The sequence below is a fragment of the Castor canadensis genome, chromosome 10 (assembly GCF_047511655.1).
Source record: "Castor canadensis chromosome 10, mCasCan1.hap1v2, whole genome shotgun sequence".
Classification (NCBI taxonomy): domain Eukaryota; kingdom Metazoa; phylum Chordata; class Mammalia; order Rodentia; family Castoridae; genus Castor; species Castor canadensis.
In genome coordinates, this window is record NC_133395.1 from 123,404,467 (window position 1) to 123,422,791 (window position 18,325).

The 18,325-nt window shown below is 40.1% G+C and overlaps 1 protein-coding gene across 23 annotated transcripts in view; it reads right to left on the bottom strand.

Annotated features, from left to right (window-relative positions):
• Magi1 (membrane associated guanylate kinase, WW and PDZ domain containing 1) overlaps positions 1–18,325 on the bottom strand; it is a 601,293-nt gene that overhangs the window by 121,446 nt on the left and 461,522 nt on the right. For all 23 annotated transcript variants that reach the window (XM_074044157.1, XM_074044156.1, XM_074044153.1 and 20 more), the window contains one exon: positions 7,230–7,349. In XM_074044157.1, coding sequence (XP_073900258.1) covers positions 7,230–7,349 — 120 coding nt within the window. The remainder of the gene's footprint in view (positions 1–7,229; positions 7,350–18,325) is intronic.

Genomic DNA, 18,325 nt, shown 5'->3' on the forward strand with positions numbered 1-18,325 from the left:
GGCATTTCTGGCCAGTGACAGAATGAGAAGCGGATCAAACTGCAGAGCAGAGCTCGCTGACAAACTCTACTAAATAACCCTGTGCTTGGGGAGGGATAAGGGGCAGGTTCCTTGCGTAGTGGAAGGGGTGCAGCTCTGTTGGGAGTATATATATCTCCTCACCTGAAGCTGGTGAGGGGTGGGGGAGGTTCCATGACAGAGCCCCTGATCCTTCCCCAAACCTAGCCCTGCAACCATTTCTTTTTGCTGTTGTTGTTGAGACAAGATGTCACTATGTAGTTCTGACCGGCCTGTAACTAGTGATTCTCCTGCCTCTGTCTTCCAAAGCCTGGGATTACAGTTGTTTACCACCATGCCCTATTTAATAGCATTTCTGATCTTAGCAAATGGTACCATCATTTCTCCAGTGTCAGAAGCTAAGAGACTAGAAGTTATCCCGGGAGAACTGCCAACACCTGTCTCTTCTTCCTCCTTCTCACAATAACCAGTAGGTTCCCAAATCCAGCTGTTTAATTACATAAGTATTTCTAGAGTCAGTCAAGTCTTCGCCACCACCATCACCAATACAGTTCACAGCTAACTTCAACTTCAGAAGCGAGATTAAATGCACAGCAGGTGTTCGTTTGCAGCTAGGCACCCAACTCCAGGCTCATCCATCTGGTCTCCCCTCAGTTACTACTTTCACAGGGGAAGCTGCTCCGTATTCCAAAGTCACTGAATCTGCCCAGTGTACAGATTCCTTTAAAGATCTTAGCACACTTAAAACTAAGTATTTGATGTGTCCTGTCCACTAGACAAAGAACCATAAACACAACTGACTACATTTACTTTTATTTTTTAAATTTAATTATTTAAGTTATTGGGGGCAGCACTGGGGTTTAATATCAGGGCCTCACCTCAATCATGCCCTAGCCCTTTTTAACTTTCAGTTTTTCAGACAGGGTGTTGCACTTTTGCCCACTTGGCCTCAAACAGTGAGCCTCCTCTCGCCACCTCCCTAGTGGCCAAGATCACAGACCATGCCTGGTTCCCATAGTGGTTTTTATTTAGCATCATATCTTTCATGAACGAATGCACAAACTAATAATCAGAGCTACAAAAGAAGTGTTGCTTTTCAGGCAGTGGGGAAATTATAGCATCCTGGCCTGGCCTGTGGCATGAGCTGGACACAGGCAGTTTGCCAGGCTTTGTCCCTAATTCTCTTTAGTGCCATAGACCGACCTCTCCCTGGACCCCAGTTCTGCCATGTGAAGAGAGAAGCTGTACTGCACTCCAGCTTTCAAATCCTACTGCCCTGTCACTCTAAACCCCAGACAAATACTGGGACTGAAAACAAATGAGAAGGTTATCAGACCTGGAGGCTTTATCAGCTTACTTTCCTTGTCATATCTTATGACATGGGACGTTTCTGCAGAAGATCACGCCGCTCTGCAGTAACATCCTCTCAGGGAGGATGCATCTTTTTAAAAGACGCTTAGCTCAAGATGTGCTTTGTTGTGTGAAGGGTGAGGAGAGAGAGCATCTTCCACAGGCACCCTCTTCCTTCTAGAAGCTTTTATTCCAAAAAAGTGTTGAATAAATACAGCTGCCAAGGGTCATGTGTGGCTACTTAAATTTACATCAGTTTATATTCAATATAATTTAATTTTAAATTCAGCCACTCAGTGCCAGAAATTCATGTGGCTAATGGCTACCATATTGAGTCGCTGAAAACACTGAATATCCCAGCATGGACCAGAGCTCTCCCAGACCAGAGCTGACACTGGTTCTAAAGGAAGAAAGGTATGGTCACTTCCTTTGCCTTCTACAAGTCATCATCCGAGACTTCTCTGGGTTCACTGTGTTCACTGTCTGGATTCAGGACTAAGCTTAGATATTGGGTCTGAGCAGCTCATGTGACCTTCACCAGCTTCACTTCCTCCAGCGGCCTCCTCTGACAGTAGCTTACAGACACTGCCCTTGCCATGGGCTTCAGGAGTACCCTGTAGTTCCCCTCTCAAAACACTTCATTTCTCTTAAATGGTTCACATTTAATTTGTCTTATAAGACTGAGGGGCTGTCGTGGGCAGGACCTGGAGCCAGAAAGCCTGGATTTGAATCCCAGCCGTATCTTGGGTTCACCATGTGAACTCAGCAAAAATCACTAGCATCTCTAGGACTCATGGTGCCCTTTTGAAAGTGAGTGTGAACATTACCCATCTCAGAGGCTTCTTAGGAAGATTAAATGAGTTGGTGCATATAATGTACTTTAGAGAGCACCCTGCACAGAATATGTGCTGTACGAGTGTTAGCAAAAGTAAGTAACTATTAAGCATGAACACTCTCCAAGGCAGAGCTGCTCTGGTCTTCTGTCCTGTACATCACACCGGTGGCCTCAAGACAAAATAAACACTTAGAGATGCTTGTTGAAATGAATTGTGAATGCAAGAAAGGGCTTTAAAACTAAACTGTTGAGGCAGAAGAATTACTTAGCACAAGTGTTCAAGACTAGCCTAGGCAACATAGTTAGAGCCCATCTGAAAAGAAAAAAAAAAAAAAATGCAGTGCTAGAAACCGACCACGTATTTCTCTACTCCCAACAGCATACAGAGACATGTGTACAGGGATGCTTACCTTAGCACTATTTATAACAATATGCTCCACCCCCAAAAAAGGTGCTGTGGTAAGGAACATCCTAAATGTCCATCCATAGAGGATTGGTTAAAAATATTTTGTATATTCATATACTTGGATACCACGCAGCATTATAAAGAATATGATAGAAGCGTATGGGGTAATGTGTAGAAAGAGCAAGAAAAGAGCAAAATAAACAAGAGTATATATGTATATGTCATTTGTGTGTAAATTTTCTGAATATTTGCACCTGATACTTTAGTACTGGTCACCTAGGGGGAGAGGGGCAAGCAAGTTGGACTTAAAGATTTTGAAGTTCTTTATGGTAGGAATTATTGCATCATTGTGTGATGGAATACAAAATACCTGAGATAATCAACTAAGAAAAAGGAAGTTTTTATTTTGGCTCACAGTGTCAGAGGTTCCAGTGATTCTGCAACCTAGGCTGCAGAACCAGTTGACTCTTTCACTTTGGGCCTATAACAAGGAAACATGCCATGGTGGGAACACCTGATAGTGCAATGTGCTCATCTTATGTGACAGAGAGAGGAAAAGAGAGAGAGGAGAGCCCAGGCCCCTATAAGACTGGAAGACTTCCAAATAGGTCCCACCTTAAAGGTTCTATCACTTCCTAATTGACCCCATAGGCTCGGTACCAAGTGTTGAGTACACAGGGAACACTTATCTACACAATAACAATCAGGAGCATGATTACTTTTACTTAAATATGGTACTACACTTCTTCTCCTCTATGGAATCAATACAGGCCCAGAGAAAGAAATTGGAGGAGGTTAAAAAAAGGTGGTTAGAACCTGGGAAGTAAGCACAGATATTTTACTGGAAAATCTGCAGCTTGCTGACTGGAAGAAGAGTGAGAAAGCACTGTGGTAGCAATTTCAGACCAGTTGTGTATGAAAATATAAGAGCCAATGTTAATTGAGAGCTTACACGTGTCAGGAACTTGGTGAAGCCCTTTCCAGTTACTGTCTCATTAAGTCCTACCTATAAGGAGGCACTGTGATTGTTGCCATTTTACCAAAGGGAAAGGGAGACATGAAGCATTAAGTGACTTGCTGGAGGGCACACTGCTCAACAGAAGAGACTGAGACTCAAACCCAGGCAGTGTGTCTGCAGAGTCTACCTGCTTGTTAAAGTGTCCACTGACAGATCATACATGGCTGTCACCCACGGGAGGCCAGGATAGAGGCAGGCCTCTCAGCATCTCCCTGGCACTCTTCCTGCTGTAGTACCCAGCACTTAACAACAATTCCATTTTGTTCTCAGCTTGTAAGAGTCAACATAATATACTCCATCAGTTGCAAAAAGTCATGAGCTATCTCAGATGGCAGGGAAATTCAACCACAGAAAAGTCAAAGGCGGAAGCCCACACATGTCAAATATGTGAAAGGGATTAATCTGGGGTTTTAGAAAATTTCAACTCAGCAATAATCAACTTGCATTGGCTGGAATACAATTTTAAAGACAATCAGATATTTTCCAAAAAAATATTTATTTCCCTCCTGCTATACATCAGGAAGTACTGAAGTTCTAATGGGTGATTTGTTGTACCCAGGATATTCTTGAGGTTTTCAGGAAAGAGTATAGGTTCTGAAAGTCATACTGAGCTGGGTTTGGTTCCTGCTGTAGCATCCTAGAACCACTGTACAACTTTGAGAAAGTTACTTACTGTCATCTGGCTTCAGCATTTCCATCTAAAAATTCAGCAACAATAACAGCTACCCTTGTTGCAATGATGAAGCTAAATGAGAAAAGGAAATTGCTCCACCTAAATGTAATTTGTCACATAAACATCTGAATAAGTGAGTTTACTTTTCTTTCCCCAAATTAAACTGTTGTCTAGATCATAAGCTTTGCCTTTCCATCCCATATTCTTTTATTGTGTCTCCCTTCAAATGCAAGTGGATGCAGTGTCTGGGGACTTGGGCTCCCCAGACTGGCATAACTAATTTCAAATAAAAGACAATTCACTACTAACCAAAGAGGAGTTTGGTCGTACCTGCTTTACTGTGGTTGCTGAACTTTTAACTAGCATCACAAGGACAAGAAGCTCCTTGTGCAACCCCTCCACTCCCTTCCCTTACTCACTTCACTCCAACCTTAATCTTTCATAGATCCCCACCCAATCCATAGAAACCTGCTCACATTGGTGTCCAGGGAACTAAGCCAATTGGTAATGAACAGCACCCAAAATAACTGTCCATCCAACGTATATTCACAGTTTGGAAAAATAAGCAACAGGTGTAGAGGTAGTACTCCTTCCCCTTCTGGATCCATCAAACCAGAAACCACACACCTAAGATTCATGATCATGACTTGACTTCTAGGGGCTATTATGTCAAAGCTATATTGCCCCTGATTAAATAATAATTAACTTTCTATTTATCTTTGTTTTAAGCTTAAACTTTTAAGTGCTCTGTGATTATCCATTAAATCTAAGTATTAAAACTTTATAAAGAACTATAAGCAGATTAATAATTTGACTTAGTTAATAGCACCATACCACACTCCAAAGATCAAGCTGTAGTACTGTGTCCAGAAAACTTAACACTCTGAAGAGACACAAATAAACAAGTATATAGCATTTCTCAACATCGCCTATGAAAGTGCAAATCAAACCCATAATGGGATATTATCTCATTCCAGTTAGAATAGCTATTATCAAAAAAAAAAAAAAACCCAAAAGTAACAAATACTAGCAAAAAGTAAGCACTAGATGTGGAGAAAAGGGAACTCTTATACAATGAATGGAAATTATTAGAGCCATTATAAAAACAGGTAGGTTCCTTAGAAAACTAGAAATAGAGCCACCATTTCATCTAGCAATCCAATTACCATGTATATATCCATAGGAAGTAAGTCACTGTGTCATAGACATATCTATACTTCGATGTTTATTGCTCCAATCTTTACAGCCAGCACATGGAATCAATTCACATGTCTACCACAAATGAAAAGATATGTGCTTTACATACACAGGGAAATATTATTCAGTCATAAAAAGCAAACTGATCATTAGTGTCAATATGGATGAGCATGGAGAACATAAATCAGGCAAGCATGGAAAACCATATTCTCACCTGAATGTGCAGCTAAAGAAGATGGTCTCATAGAGATATAAAGTAAAACAGTGATGATTAGAGATTGCAAACTGCTGGGGAAGGGGAGATGAAGAGAGGATGGTTAATGGGAACACGGATGCAATTGGATAGGAAGAGTAACTTCTACCGCTCTAGTCTACAGCAGGATAACTACAGATGGACAACAATTAACTGTACACTTGAAAACAATTAGGAGAGAGGATTTTGAATATTCCTAACACAAGGAAAAGATAGCTGGACATGGTAGCACATGCCTGTAATCCCAGCACTTGGGAAGTGAAAGCAGGAAGATCATGAGTTCCAGGCCAGACTGACTACATACTGAATTCAAGGCTAACCTGAGCCATACAGAGTAAAGAAAGACATGGCAAGACCAGCCTCAAAAAATCAAGCGTTGGGGACTTAGTTCAGTGGTAGAGCACTTGCCTAGCACGTGCAAAGCCCTGAGTTTGATCGCCAGCATGGCAAAAATAAATAAATAGATAGGTAGAGAGATAGATAAATGTTTGAAGTGGGAGATATGCCAATTAGCCTGTATTGATCCTTACACATTACATAAACATACTGAAGCATATACCCTGTATACATAGTAATTATTACTTGTCAACTTAAATTTTTTTGGTCTTAGCAAGGATCTATTTCAGTGTAACAGGATAAAGTATGGAGAAGTGTTTATCACACAGAAAAGAGAAGCAAAGACTTCAATGTAACTTTTTAATTAAAAGAAATATGTATATAAATATACATTTGGAAAACCAGTTAAACAAGTTATAGTAAAACCAAAACGAAAGAGGAGGAAGAGGAGGAGGAGGAGGAAGACGAGGAGGAGGAGGACAGACAACCAAAAGAGCAAGGTGTCAGAGTGCACTGCATACTGCGTTGCGTGTAAGACAGGGAAGGAGCAGGAACACACAGAGATGTACACGCACACATGTGAGGGCACACGCTAACAACTACATAACCGAACTTCAGAAGAGAAATGAGAGACTCACCCATCAGCCACACTTTGTGGAACTGAAGCTGAACTGAAAAGCAGTGCAGGTGGTAGGTCATTTACTGAATATTTTGCCCTATGAACTATGGAAACAGTTCACAGAAAGTAAGCAGCACAAAAGACTCCTGAAGAACATCAGAAACCAACCAGCAGTACAAAGGGTGTTCCATTCCTTCAGAAGTAAAACACCACTTCCCATAAGGTCACACCACGTGATTACCCACGATTCTTCCTCTTCTTTCTTCAAATCCCACCTACATCCATACGAAACACAAAACAATACACTTCAATTCATAAGCCAAAAGACAAAACTTCTGGATTTGTAAAGACCACCACAAAGCTCTACTCCATATATTTTATTTCGCTTAATCATATGAAGCAAACTGCAATATCCTATTATTTGTTTAGAGTTCCTCAGGCTGTAATCCATTTTACCCTGACAGCCTTGGGAATACTCAGGAGCGACACACTTCCTGTGGCTTCAGAGCAATAGAGGAGCTCACCTTCATAGGTGCCAACTTCTAGAAGATTCCCGCTTTGCTCGAGGTCCAGGAACTCCTTCACAGTCAGAAAGTTGTAATCCACGCCAGGCACCTCTCCTTCTCTTGGATTTCGGGTTGTGCCTGCAGAAGACAAAGGAACAAGAAGCCATCGGTCTACAAGAACAGGAAGTGCCACATGCAGGTATAATTAAGTGAACCTGTTCAGTAGGCTGGTGTGCCTGGAACCCTGCCCTCTTATCTATCCAGACAGCCACCAAAGAAATAAAAGTAACCTCTTTCTTTTAGAACGGCATCCTGACTTCCACCCTCCAGCAAGAGAAAAGAGGAAACTCCACACAACTAGGTAATCTGGAGACAGTTTTACATTTTTTAAAATGCACTGAATGAAAAAAGTGAACAGGATATTACACAGACAAAATCACAACTAGCAGCTTTTAGAGCTCCAGTAAATACTGAAAAGTTATCCACCCTAAGCTCAGTGCCTAAGGGGCTTATATTTTTATCTCAGGCCTTGAAATTCTTGTGCTCCCTGATACATCCGGCAAGTTCCAATGTAATAAGCCCTTTGAAGAAAATGACACCCATTGCATAAACACATCACTGGAGAAATGCAATTGCCCAAGATCTGTGGTTGGATATCTCCCAGGGATTAAAATGCTGCTGCTCTCCATGTAATTAATACGTTTGGTAAAGAGGCCACCCATGAACTCTCGCTACAAAGGAAGGACATCACAGTTGAAAGAAAAACTCTCGCCCTGAATTAATCTGCTCATATTCTCAATAGCTAATCAGTGGAACAATTTCTTTTATGAAATAATCTAGAACCTCAACAGCACTTAATGCACCCCGCTCAGGTGCCGAGCTGTGAATCTATTATTTTAGTTCAGTCTCAACCACAAGTGTGGAGGCAATGAGCAGAATGAGGCTTACACAGAAAATAAGAAAAGAAAATAAACTAAGAAGCGATTATGCAGTGTGTACTAGGAGCCTATGCTGAATACTACAGAAGAACAAAACAGAGCAAAGAAAAAAAAGTGATTTCTGCTCCTACGTTCAGATTAGGGGATAAAATCAACACAGCTCAGTTTGCAAGGCATCATTATCAGTGGTGGTGATTTAAGGCTTTCCTGTATAATAAGCAGGGATTTCCCCTATTCCTAGGATTCTATCTCTTCAATTTTAAAGTAATTAAATAACCAACCTCATGTGCCCAGCAGTCCTGACCTTCCTAGTACCATTCAATCCCTGATCCCATGCCTATGTAAAGGGCCATGTTCACATGTATACCCTGGAAAGTCATAATTCCCCTAGTCCAAAACCTCAAGAATTGTTTGCATATATCACTAAGGCTAAATACATTATTCAATGTACCAAATCTTTAAAATATCTGAGGTAGCTGGATCTCCAGCAACATACACACACATGTTCAGGAAGTCAAATGTCAGCACACACAGTGGGTACTCAAGGAAAGAGAGTGTCTTGTATTGTGGAAGGCCAGGGGCCTGGGTGGGTCAGGCAGGTTCATGGACTGACACCCCAACTTCTGGTCCTGGACATACTTGGCTTCTGTTACATCTCAGTATCTTCTTCTATAAAGTAGGGCTAATAATACAAAACCATACCGTAGGTTTGTTGTACATGTTGAATGAGATGAGCCTTTTAGAAGGCTTGGCTCAGCAATTACTAGTAGATATTACAGTTTCTTTTACTGCTAGAATTAAGTGAGTTGATAGAACATTATACTTCCAATCCCATACGGCAATCTAACAGTCTGACACTATATACATATACATATATGTATATATGGCACAGATGTCATTTGTATGCTTCATTTATGTAATAAGTGTTTTCTGAAGTCTTAATACATGCCAAGCACCAATTAAGGCACTGACAATGGTGAAGACAAAGTCCCCACCCCAACGAAATATGTATTTTACCACGAGACAGAAAATAAATATGCATGTGAACAAATATAGCACATAACTTTAGGTGGAAATAATTCCTTTGCAGGCTAAAGAGTTAGAAGGGGAGGGGGCTACAGAGTGTCTTGGCTGAAGGAGGCAAGGTAAGGAATAAGGATGCAGTTCCAGGTAGGGGAATAAGAAAAGCCTGGCTCGTGGGAGGTGACAGGAAGGTCTCCAGGCAGTCAGGTTAAAGGCTTTGATGTGGGCTGACTAGGCTCAGCATGTTGGTGGAAGGCCAATAAGGTTAGAAATGAAAGCAAGGGGTCAGATGAGGAAGGCCACACCTAGGGCAACCAGAAGTCATAAGACGGTTTGCAGCAAGGTGGTGCCTTTATTTTTAAAAGATCTCTCCTTTACAGAGAGCAGGCTGTGGACAGAGTAAGGGAAGGTGGGACCAGTTAGGTGGCTACCCCAGAGTTCAAGAGGGAGATAATCAAGTGTACACTAGATTACACTTGGAAGAAGTAAGCAGCACTCAGATTTCAACTATAAAGCATGGATATCTTAGAGTTGTAACGAGTCCATAACGTGGAAAACTAAAAGTATGTCAACTTCTCACTATATTTTAAAGACAAAAATAACAGAATTTGCTGAATGATGAGATATAACATGTAAGAAAGAAGAATATATAGCTATCTTAAACAAAAATGTCTTTTTTTTCAAAAGCAGAGAATAGGAAGGTAAAACAGGTCCTATCTGGGGGTTTAGTACCAATGGGAGGGGGAGAATATAAGGAAAGGGTGTAGGAAGGTGAATGAGGTAGAAAAATTATGTATCCATGTATGAAAATGGAAAAAATGAGACCTGTTGAAACTATTCAGGAATAGGGGGAGGGGAATAAAGGAGAATAATAGAAGGGGTGAATTTAACTATGATATATTGTGAGAATTTTTGTAAATGTCACAAGGTAACTCTAATATAACAATATAATAATAATAAAAAAAAAAGGACAAAAAAAGAAAGAATACAGACTGATTTCTCATTTTTTGACCTGGGTAAATGGGTTGCACCATTTACTGACATGGAGAAGACTGGAGGAAATTGTCGGTGCAGGGGATCAAGAGTTCACTTTGGACAAATACAACATTTGAAACTAGGCACCTTGGTACAGAGAGGTAGAGGTCCAGTGATCTTAAAGGCTGAAGAAACTTAGAAGTGATCAGTTGATCAGTAAACCAGGGGCATTTGAAAGCAAGACACTGAAAACCAAATCTCAGGAGAAACTGTTGAAAAAGCAGCAGAGAAGGATGTATTGAACATGAAGACCGTCTATGTTTCAGAGGCTAGGAATAGAAGGCAAATCCTCAAAGAAAAGCAAGAAACTGTAGGCAGCAAGGCAGGAGCAAAGGAGGAGGGTGTGAGGTCTTGGAGCCAAATGAAAAAGCTGTTCAGCCGGCCACTTGGAAAACACAAACAGTCTACCTCATCTTGGGAAATTCCAGTGCAGTGCAAGAACAGACTCTCTTTGAAACATGCTGTGGTTGGATCTGTCCTCAATATGCTCTATATGGTAACTCACATGCTCAGTTTCCACGCCCACATTCCATTAACCTAATCCACTGCAAAAAAAGGATGAGGATAAAATAAAACCGAACCAAAGACTTGTGGGCTTTTAAAGTCTTCCTAGACTAGACAATGTTTTTTTCCCTCTCCTTCTATAACTATCTTAATTTTGCCATTTCTTTTCAATCATGTTTTTTGCATCTAATTTGTCAGACTCATTTTACAAATAACAGTCACTCCTGGGTCCCAATTTTCTGAAAGGATTTGAAATAATCAAGAACTCCAAAAAAAAGGTATATTTTAGAGGAAAAAAAGAAAACTAACAGAGACACCATTTTGCAGGGGAAGGAGGTGGGTAGGTGGGCAAGTCTCCCCCAACAGGACCTTCAGGGTTTATTACCCAGACAAAACCTTTCCCTGCATAGGCTAGCAGGAGGTTTACACCCGGTTATCCTCGGAGCAACCCGCGCTGGGTCTGGGCCAACATACCAGGCTCCATTCAGCGATGCTGGGAGAAAGGACCCAGGGAGGGCCCCCGCCTCCTCTTTTCTTGTAGCAGAATGACAGGCTGCGGGCTGGACACACGCCTGACAGATGGCATTTCAAAGGGTTTTCAGGAGCCATCTGGGGTGGGTACAATTATTACAAACCATGCTTCTAACAAAGCCAGAAGGGTTACTTCCTGACAGAAGAGAAGTAAAACAAATTCTGTCATGTTTCTTAGGGACCACGTATTTAAACAAAACAAAACAAAACAAAAGGTACCATGCTGACAAACTGGGTTGTTTTTTTTTTAGCCAATAATACTGCATTCTGTTTGTCTAGCTGGAAACCAGGCCAACAAAATTGTTCAGTTACTAGTTTTAAACTAATAAACACAATATTCCCCTTCTTCAAAAAGAAAAGATAAAAAGAGTAGCAAACACTGGGGAAAAAAATAATGGCTTGCCTCTCTTTAGATGTTTACTTATGTTGAAGCAAGGCGATAAGCATTTAATCTTCACAGTAAAACACAAAAGTAGGATTAATATTATATTCATTTTATTGATGAGGAAGCTGAGTCTCAGTGTAACCTGCCCAGGGTCACATAACTAGTTGGGCACAGACATGGTTTGAATGTCAACATTCTTACGTTGTCTCTTGTTCTCAACCATCCTTGTCCAACAGAGCTTTTTGCTTTCATGCAAATATTCCATACTGCTGCTGTCTAACATGGAACCCTCTACCCACATATGGCTATTGAAAAGTGGCTAGTGGGACTGAGGAACTGAATTTAAGTTTTTATTTACTTCAAATTTTAGTAGTCACATGTAGCTAAATGGCTACCAGATTGGTCAGTACAGCTCTAAACCCTGAGAGTACTTGAGTTGTCTGTTTTATACTGAGTTCAGTCCTATTCCCCAAAGCACATTTAGCTCTCAAAATAACAAGAAACATCCTTACATTAAAGAGCAAGACATCTTGAACCGCTATACAAAAAGTTTCCTTCTAAAAGCTCATAAATGCTTTGAAAAATGACCTAGCCAAACTCTATGCTATGTCCTAAAAATTCTATTTGGTTCTTATTGACTGTGGTCTCTTGGGGGTAAAAAAATCTTAGCTATTTGTAGCAATGTGATGAGCAAAAGATGTACAAAATAAAATAAGACCAAAAAGAAAAGCAGTCCTACCAGAAAAATTGTGCCCACGAATATGGAAATGATAGAATGAAATGTGGTGGGTCTACCCTGAGGAGAATATTTTAGCTCTCTAATAGCAAACTGTAAAAAATGGTTCAACCTGCACACAGCTGCCAGAAGGAATGCCTGCAAAGGGCAATGAAGCGATACAAATATGGTAGAGCGTAATATGTACACTGTTGCTGCATTTCATTGAGGAACAGAAGATGAAAGCCTATGCATTCATCATGCTTTATAAGTTTATATCCACATAGTGAATGGGTGGAATAATAACAAACCCCTAACAGTGGTAACCCAGGAGGATGGCTTCAGATATAGGAAGAGATACCTCTCATATTCTAATTGTGCCAATGGGTAGGCACTTGCTTCAGCAATTATAAACTGAATTCAATGATCATTTAAGAAATATCTTAAGACTTGACTCTTGGGCATCTGTTTCAAGCATCTTCAATCAAGTCTTTGCAAAAATGTGCAAAAGAATGATAGGTTCCAAGTAAATCAGTTTCTTTCAAGGTTCCCTATTTCATAGACAGCCAACACCAAGGTCAATAATACTTGCCTTCTGCTATGAATAGGAATACACTACAAATAAAACAGAGAAGGTGGTACTATTTTTCCATCTGATTTTATTTTAAAATCTCAAAGTATTAATTATGAAGCAGTCATTTTTAAGTGTTTAAAATGACCTATGAGATTTGTATCCAGAGAGTGAACCTTACCGACCCTTTCTGCCACCAAATCATAACTAACTCATTGGAGCTCTGTCCTGCTGATTGTCTCAGAAGGAATTAGCACTGCCCTCAAAGTTCACCTGGTAAAGCTTGAGTGGTTATTTGCTTCTTATGCACATTTTATGGTTCATAAACTTCTAGTATACCTGACTTCAATGACCCTCACTTAGGAAATCACAAGGTGACCTTCCTTATCATCAAACTTAAAAAGCCATGGCTAGAGAAAGGAAACTGGACAGGGAGCGCATGTGCAATCTCTTCTTATTCTAGAAATTCTCTTGAAATATCCAGTGGAGGCAGAAAATAAAATCCTAGTGACAAGCCATTTCCTACTGTTTCCTGTTCCCAATACCATCAGGTTTTAAGACAAGCCATCTATGTTGAGGTCTCACTCAGCAACTGTCCAAATGGTCTCAGGGCCAGATTGCTAATAGGCCCATCATCATCCCACTCAGATCAAACTGTTAATACTCAATGATAAATTAATCTGGCTCCCACTTATCAAAATCTAACAAGACTTCAAAAAATTACACTTACTTCAACTGTTAAAGACCATGAAACACATTAAAGATAGACCACCATTTTCTTCTGGAACACAAATGTTTACATCTGTTAAATATCCAGGATATCAGTCAGATAGCCAGGGCAGTCCCATGCTGTTCCTTGTGTAGCTAACAGAAATGCAAGAGTATGTTTTTCCCCCAGATCTGTGCTGTTGCCTGCTTCTCTCACAATTGTTACAGATCTGAGGATCAGTGTCACTATTTATTCAATATTTGCCCTTCAAATCTAAATGTTTTTCAAAAAGTTTAGATATGTTCATACAGAAAAGGAAACACATGGTCACCACACACCTATTGGAATGGGGAAAAAAAATTTACAATACTAGATGCTGGCAAAAATATGGAGCAACTTGAACTCTTAAGCCTTTCTGGTAAGAACAAAAAATAGTATTTTGAAAAGGAGTTCAACAGTTTGTTAAAAAGATAAACCTATTATTTGCAGCATTATTTACGATAGCCAAGCTATGGAATCAATCTAGGTATCCATCAACAGATGAATGGGTAAAGAAAATGTGGTTTGTATACATGATGGAGTTTTGTTCAGCCATTAAGAAAAATGAAGGTATGTCATTACAGGAAAATGGATGGAACTGGAGATCATTATGTTAAGCAAAATAAACCAGACTGAGAAAGACAATACCACATTCTCTCTCTCAAAGGCAGAATCTAGATTTTTATTTTAAAAAAGGACATAAACATACAAGGGGGACTACTTGCTGGGGGAAAACCAGCAGGAAGGGGAAGGGGAAAAGAAGAGAGGCTGGGAGACAGGGGAGAATATGACCAAAGTAAGTACATAGAATGTATGCATGAAAATGTTGTAATAAAACCCATGAAATTTTATTAATTAAAAAAAAACAAGGGAGAGGCAAGAAAGAGTAATAGAGGAGGTGAATATGATCAAATTACATTATGTGAATGTATGGAGATATCACAATGAAATCCCTTTGTACAATTAATATATGCTAATAAAAAAGTTAAATATAAATTTATCATATTCCAACCATCCAATGCCTATTTATCCCAGAGAAATAAAACTCAAGTTTCACACACACACACACAACACAAAAACAACAAAAGCCTGCTCACTAATATTTATCATAGCCTTATACAAAAGCACTCCAAACTGGAAAGCAACCCAAACTTCAACTGTGAATGGATGCTCAATGGGTCATCACAGTGAAACGCTACTCAGCAAATACACTGATATACACAACAACATGGAATAATCTCAAATACTTGAAAAGCCAAACTCAAGAGGATACATACTGTATGATTCTATATACATGGTGCTCTAGAAAAGGTGAAACTACCACAGAAATGGACACTCCAGGAATGGATAACAGGGAGGCAGAAGTTAAACTCATGGGGACAGCCTGATGCAGCAAACAGAGAAGGTAAATATTGTGTATCCTGATTGCCATGGACGCTTAATGCTTATGCATTTGTCAAAATCCAAAGTAAACTACTACTGCTTACTTTTTTTTGTTTTTTGTTTTTGTAATTTGCAGGGGTATTGAGGCCAGCTGGGGTGATTACAAAAGGGGATGACAGAGGTTTGGGGCTATTTTAGAGTTCTCCAGAGAGACAGACTAATAGAAGTGATGAAACACATGTAAGAGTGGATTAGGGGAACTTGCTCACAAGATTATGGGGCTGAGAAGACCCAAAACAGGCCATCTGTACCCTGGAGACACTGGGATTACTGAAACACAACTCAGTCCAACTCCAAAAGAAACCCTAGAACCAGGGAAGTCAGTGGTCTGAGGTCAAAGGCCTGAAAGCCCTGGAGAGTAGACAGCTTCAAATTCTGATGTCCAAGGGCTGGAGAAGCAGCAAGTCCTAGCTCTAGGAGCAAGATACATTTTTTTTTCTTTTATTATTCATATGTGCATACAAGGCTTGGTTCATTTCTCCCCCCCGCCCCCACCCCCTCCCTTACCACCCACGCCGCCCCCTCCCCATTTTTTTTTTCTTTAAAGGAAACATTTAGCATTATCTCCAATGAAGAATCAGTTTCATCCTATCCCAAACAGTAAGTATAAAAAACAAATGCAACAAAATTAAAGCCATTTCATTTGATCTGGAGCCTGAGATCTGAATTCAAGACTCTTATTATAAAAAGAGATAAAAACATTAGAAAGGTGTTAGAGACCTATTAGCAACCAAGTGAGACGTTTCTCCTTAACATAATTACATGGATTTCTCTTAGGTTCAGCAGCTATAACACAATGCTACAGATGGGGTGGCTTAAACTAAACACATTTACTTCTCACAGTTCCAGAGGCTGGAAGTCTAAGGTCAAGTTTTTAGCAGACTGAGTGTCTGGTAAGGGCCTGCTTTCTGGTTTGTAAACAGCTGTCTTTTTTGCTGCATCCTCATATGGCGGAGAGAGGACACTTTCTTGTTTCTTCCTCACTTATTAATAATAATTCCATCATGAGGGACCCACTCTCATGACCTAATCCATCCTAATTCTCTCCTGAAGGTCCTACCTCTGAATACCATTAGCGTCATGGTGGGGAAAAGGGACTCAGAGATGAGAGATTCAAACCGTTAGTGTCACTGAACACACCCCACACAAGTGTGCTGTGCATCTATCAGAACAAAGCAGAAAAGGTCTTTGTCTCCAAAGAGTTTCAAATCTGATCGGGTCTATGTCCAACCTGAACTGATGACTCATTACAAACGGGAAAGCAAGTTGGAGGGACCCGACTGAATATTATCCCTACAGAGCATTAGAAAAGAAAGAGGAATGAAGGTCAACCCAATCCCAACAGGGACAACAAAGAAACTTGGAAGTTGTTGTGTCTTCAAACCTTCCTATGTGGAAACCTATAAATCACTTCTTCACAAGGAAGGAAGGTCACACTGGGAAAAGGTAAGATCTTTTCTAGCAACACCATTCTGACTAATTGGGGGACTCCCTCTCTCCAATCTTCCCAATCATGGTAACAAAAGGACAGAAGCAGTACCCACATTTTTCTATTTCTAACTCAGTCTTAAATCAGAATCCTCAGTGATCATGTCCTGAACAGAATATGCCAGGCTGCTCGAAACCAGGTGAGTAAAGACAATTATTTCATTGAAGCTACAATGTACTCTGTGGAGCTCATCAGCTTCCATACTGCAGGGAGGGTGCCATGTGATGACAGGAAGCTCACTACCATGTCACATCCAAAATACCTGAAATGAATGAGGATTAGGCTTGTTCCATTATGCTGATGACTCAGAACAAGAGCCTAGACATACAGATGTGACGCATCCAGTCTAACCTTTGTGATCCCACTTCTAGGTTTTCTCTCTACAGCTGTGACTTGGGATGAAAGGAAAGACGTGTTGATCATTGCGTCTAAGTAGTTCAAGAGGAACTACTCAAAATGACCATACATCCTTTTCAGGGAGGCCAGAGGCCCTCAGTAATTAGAATAGTGGATACCTTTCAAGGAAAAGTAAGGACCTGGCAGATGGCTGAGCGAACCATATGGTGATATAAGAAGAAGGTATACTTGCCTACAGCAAGCAAATGGCTCACAATAATTAGCAAAGGCTCAAAAGGATGGCGAGAGTGTGAGAAGAACCAATTCTGTTCATCCCTGCCACTGTATCAACTGTGTGGCTGACCTTGGGCAATTCCTTTTTATCCCCTCTTTGCCATCATTTGTACAGCTAAAGAGTATCTACAAAATAATTCACATCCAAGGGTACAAATCCTTATCAAATATAAGGCATTTAAAATGATGTTCTTAAAAAAATCTGCTCTTAGGCCAACATTTATATTTTACATTCATTATCTCATTTAATCCTTACAACAACCCTATAAAGTAGTTAATATTACCCTCACATGACAGATCAGAAAATGTACAGAGAGAGATTATGTGACTTGTCAGATATTACACAGCTGGTAAATGGCAGGACCAGGATTTGAATGCAGGATTTTATTGTCACATAGCAGTGAAAAAACATCTCTAAACAAAAGATAACAGGGGTGGAAGGACAAACTGAGATCCCATGGTTCTTTACCTGACAATGAATAAATAAATCAACAACTGTCCTCACCAAATAAAGGTAAGACAGGTTGTAGATTTGAGGGTGGGGGCAATGAAAGTTGATAAACCCTCCCAGGAACTTCCTGAATCCCAAACCCAAGCTCTTGGGAACTTGTCTTATGGTCTCCTAACCAAAAAGTATAACCAGGTAAACTGGCCCAGAATCCATGCAATAGAAAACTGGTGTAATTACTTGATCCTGAGTATTTACCACTTTTTCTCTTTAAGCAGGGTTGAGAACTTTGTGACATAAAAACTCATAGAAACCCTGCACTCATGAAACACAGGAAAGCAAAATTCTCAAGCCATCGCTGATTCATTTCATACAGTATTAAAAGCATCCAGGAAATACGGGATAAGAAGCTTCAACATTAAATATACACACATCAAAACTCAACTTCTGAGGATTATCTTGATATATGTTTGTTCAGAAAATAATTCAGGATATCAGAAATGTCACATCTTAGTGCTAAAGGTCGCCTGTGATAACAAGGGATTAGATTAGACAGATTTTCTCCATTATGATAGGTAATACTTTTACTTTTTGGAATTAATTATTGCCATTGTTTGTATAAAATGAAATGAACTCCTTTCCAATGATTTCAAC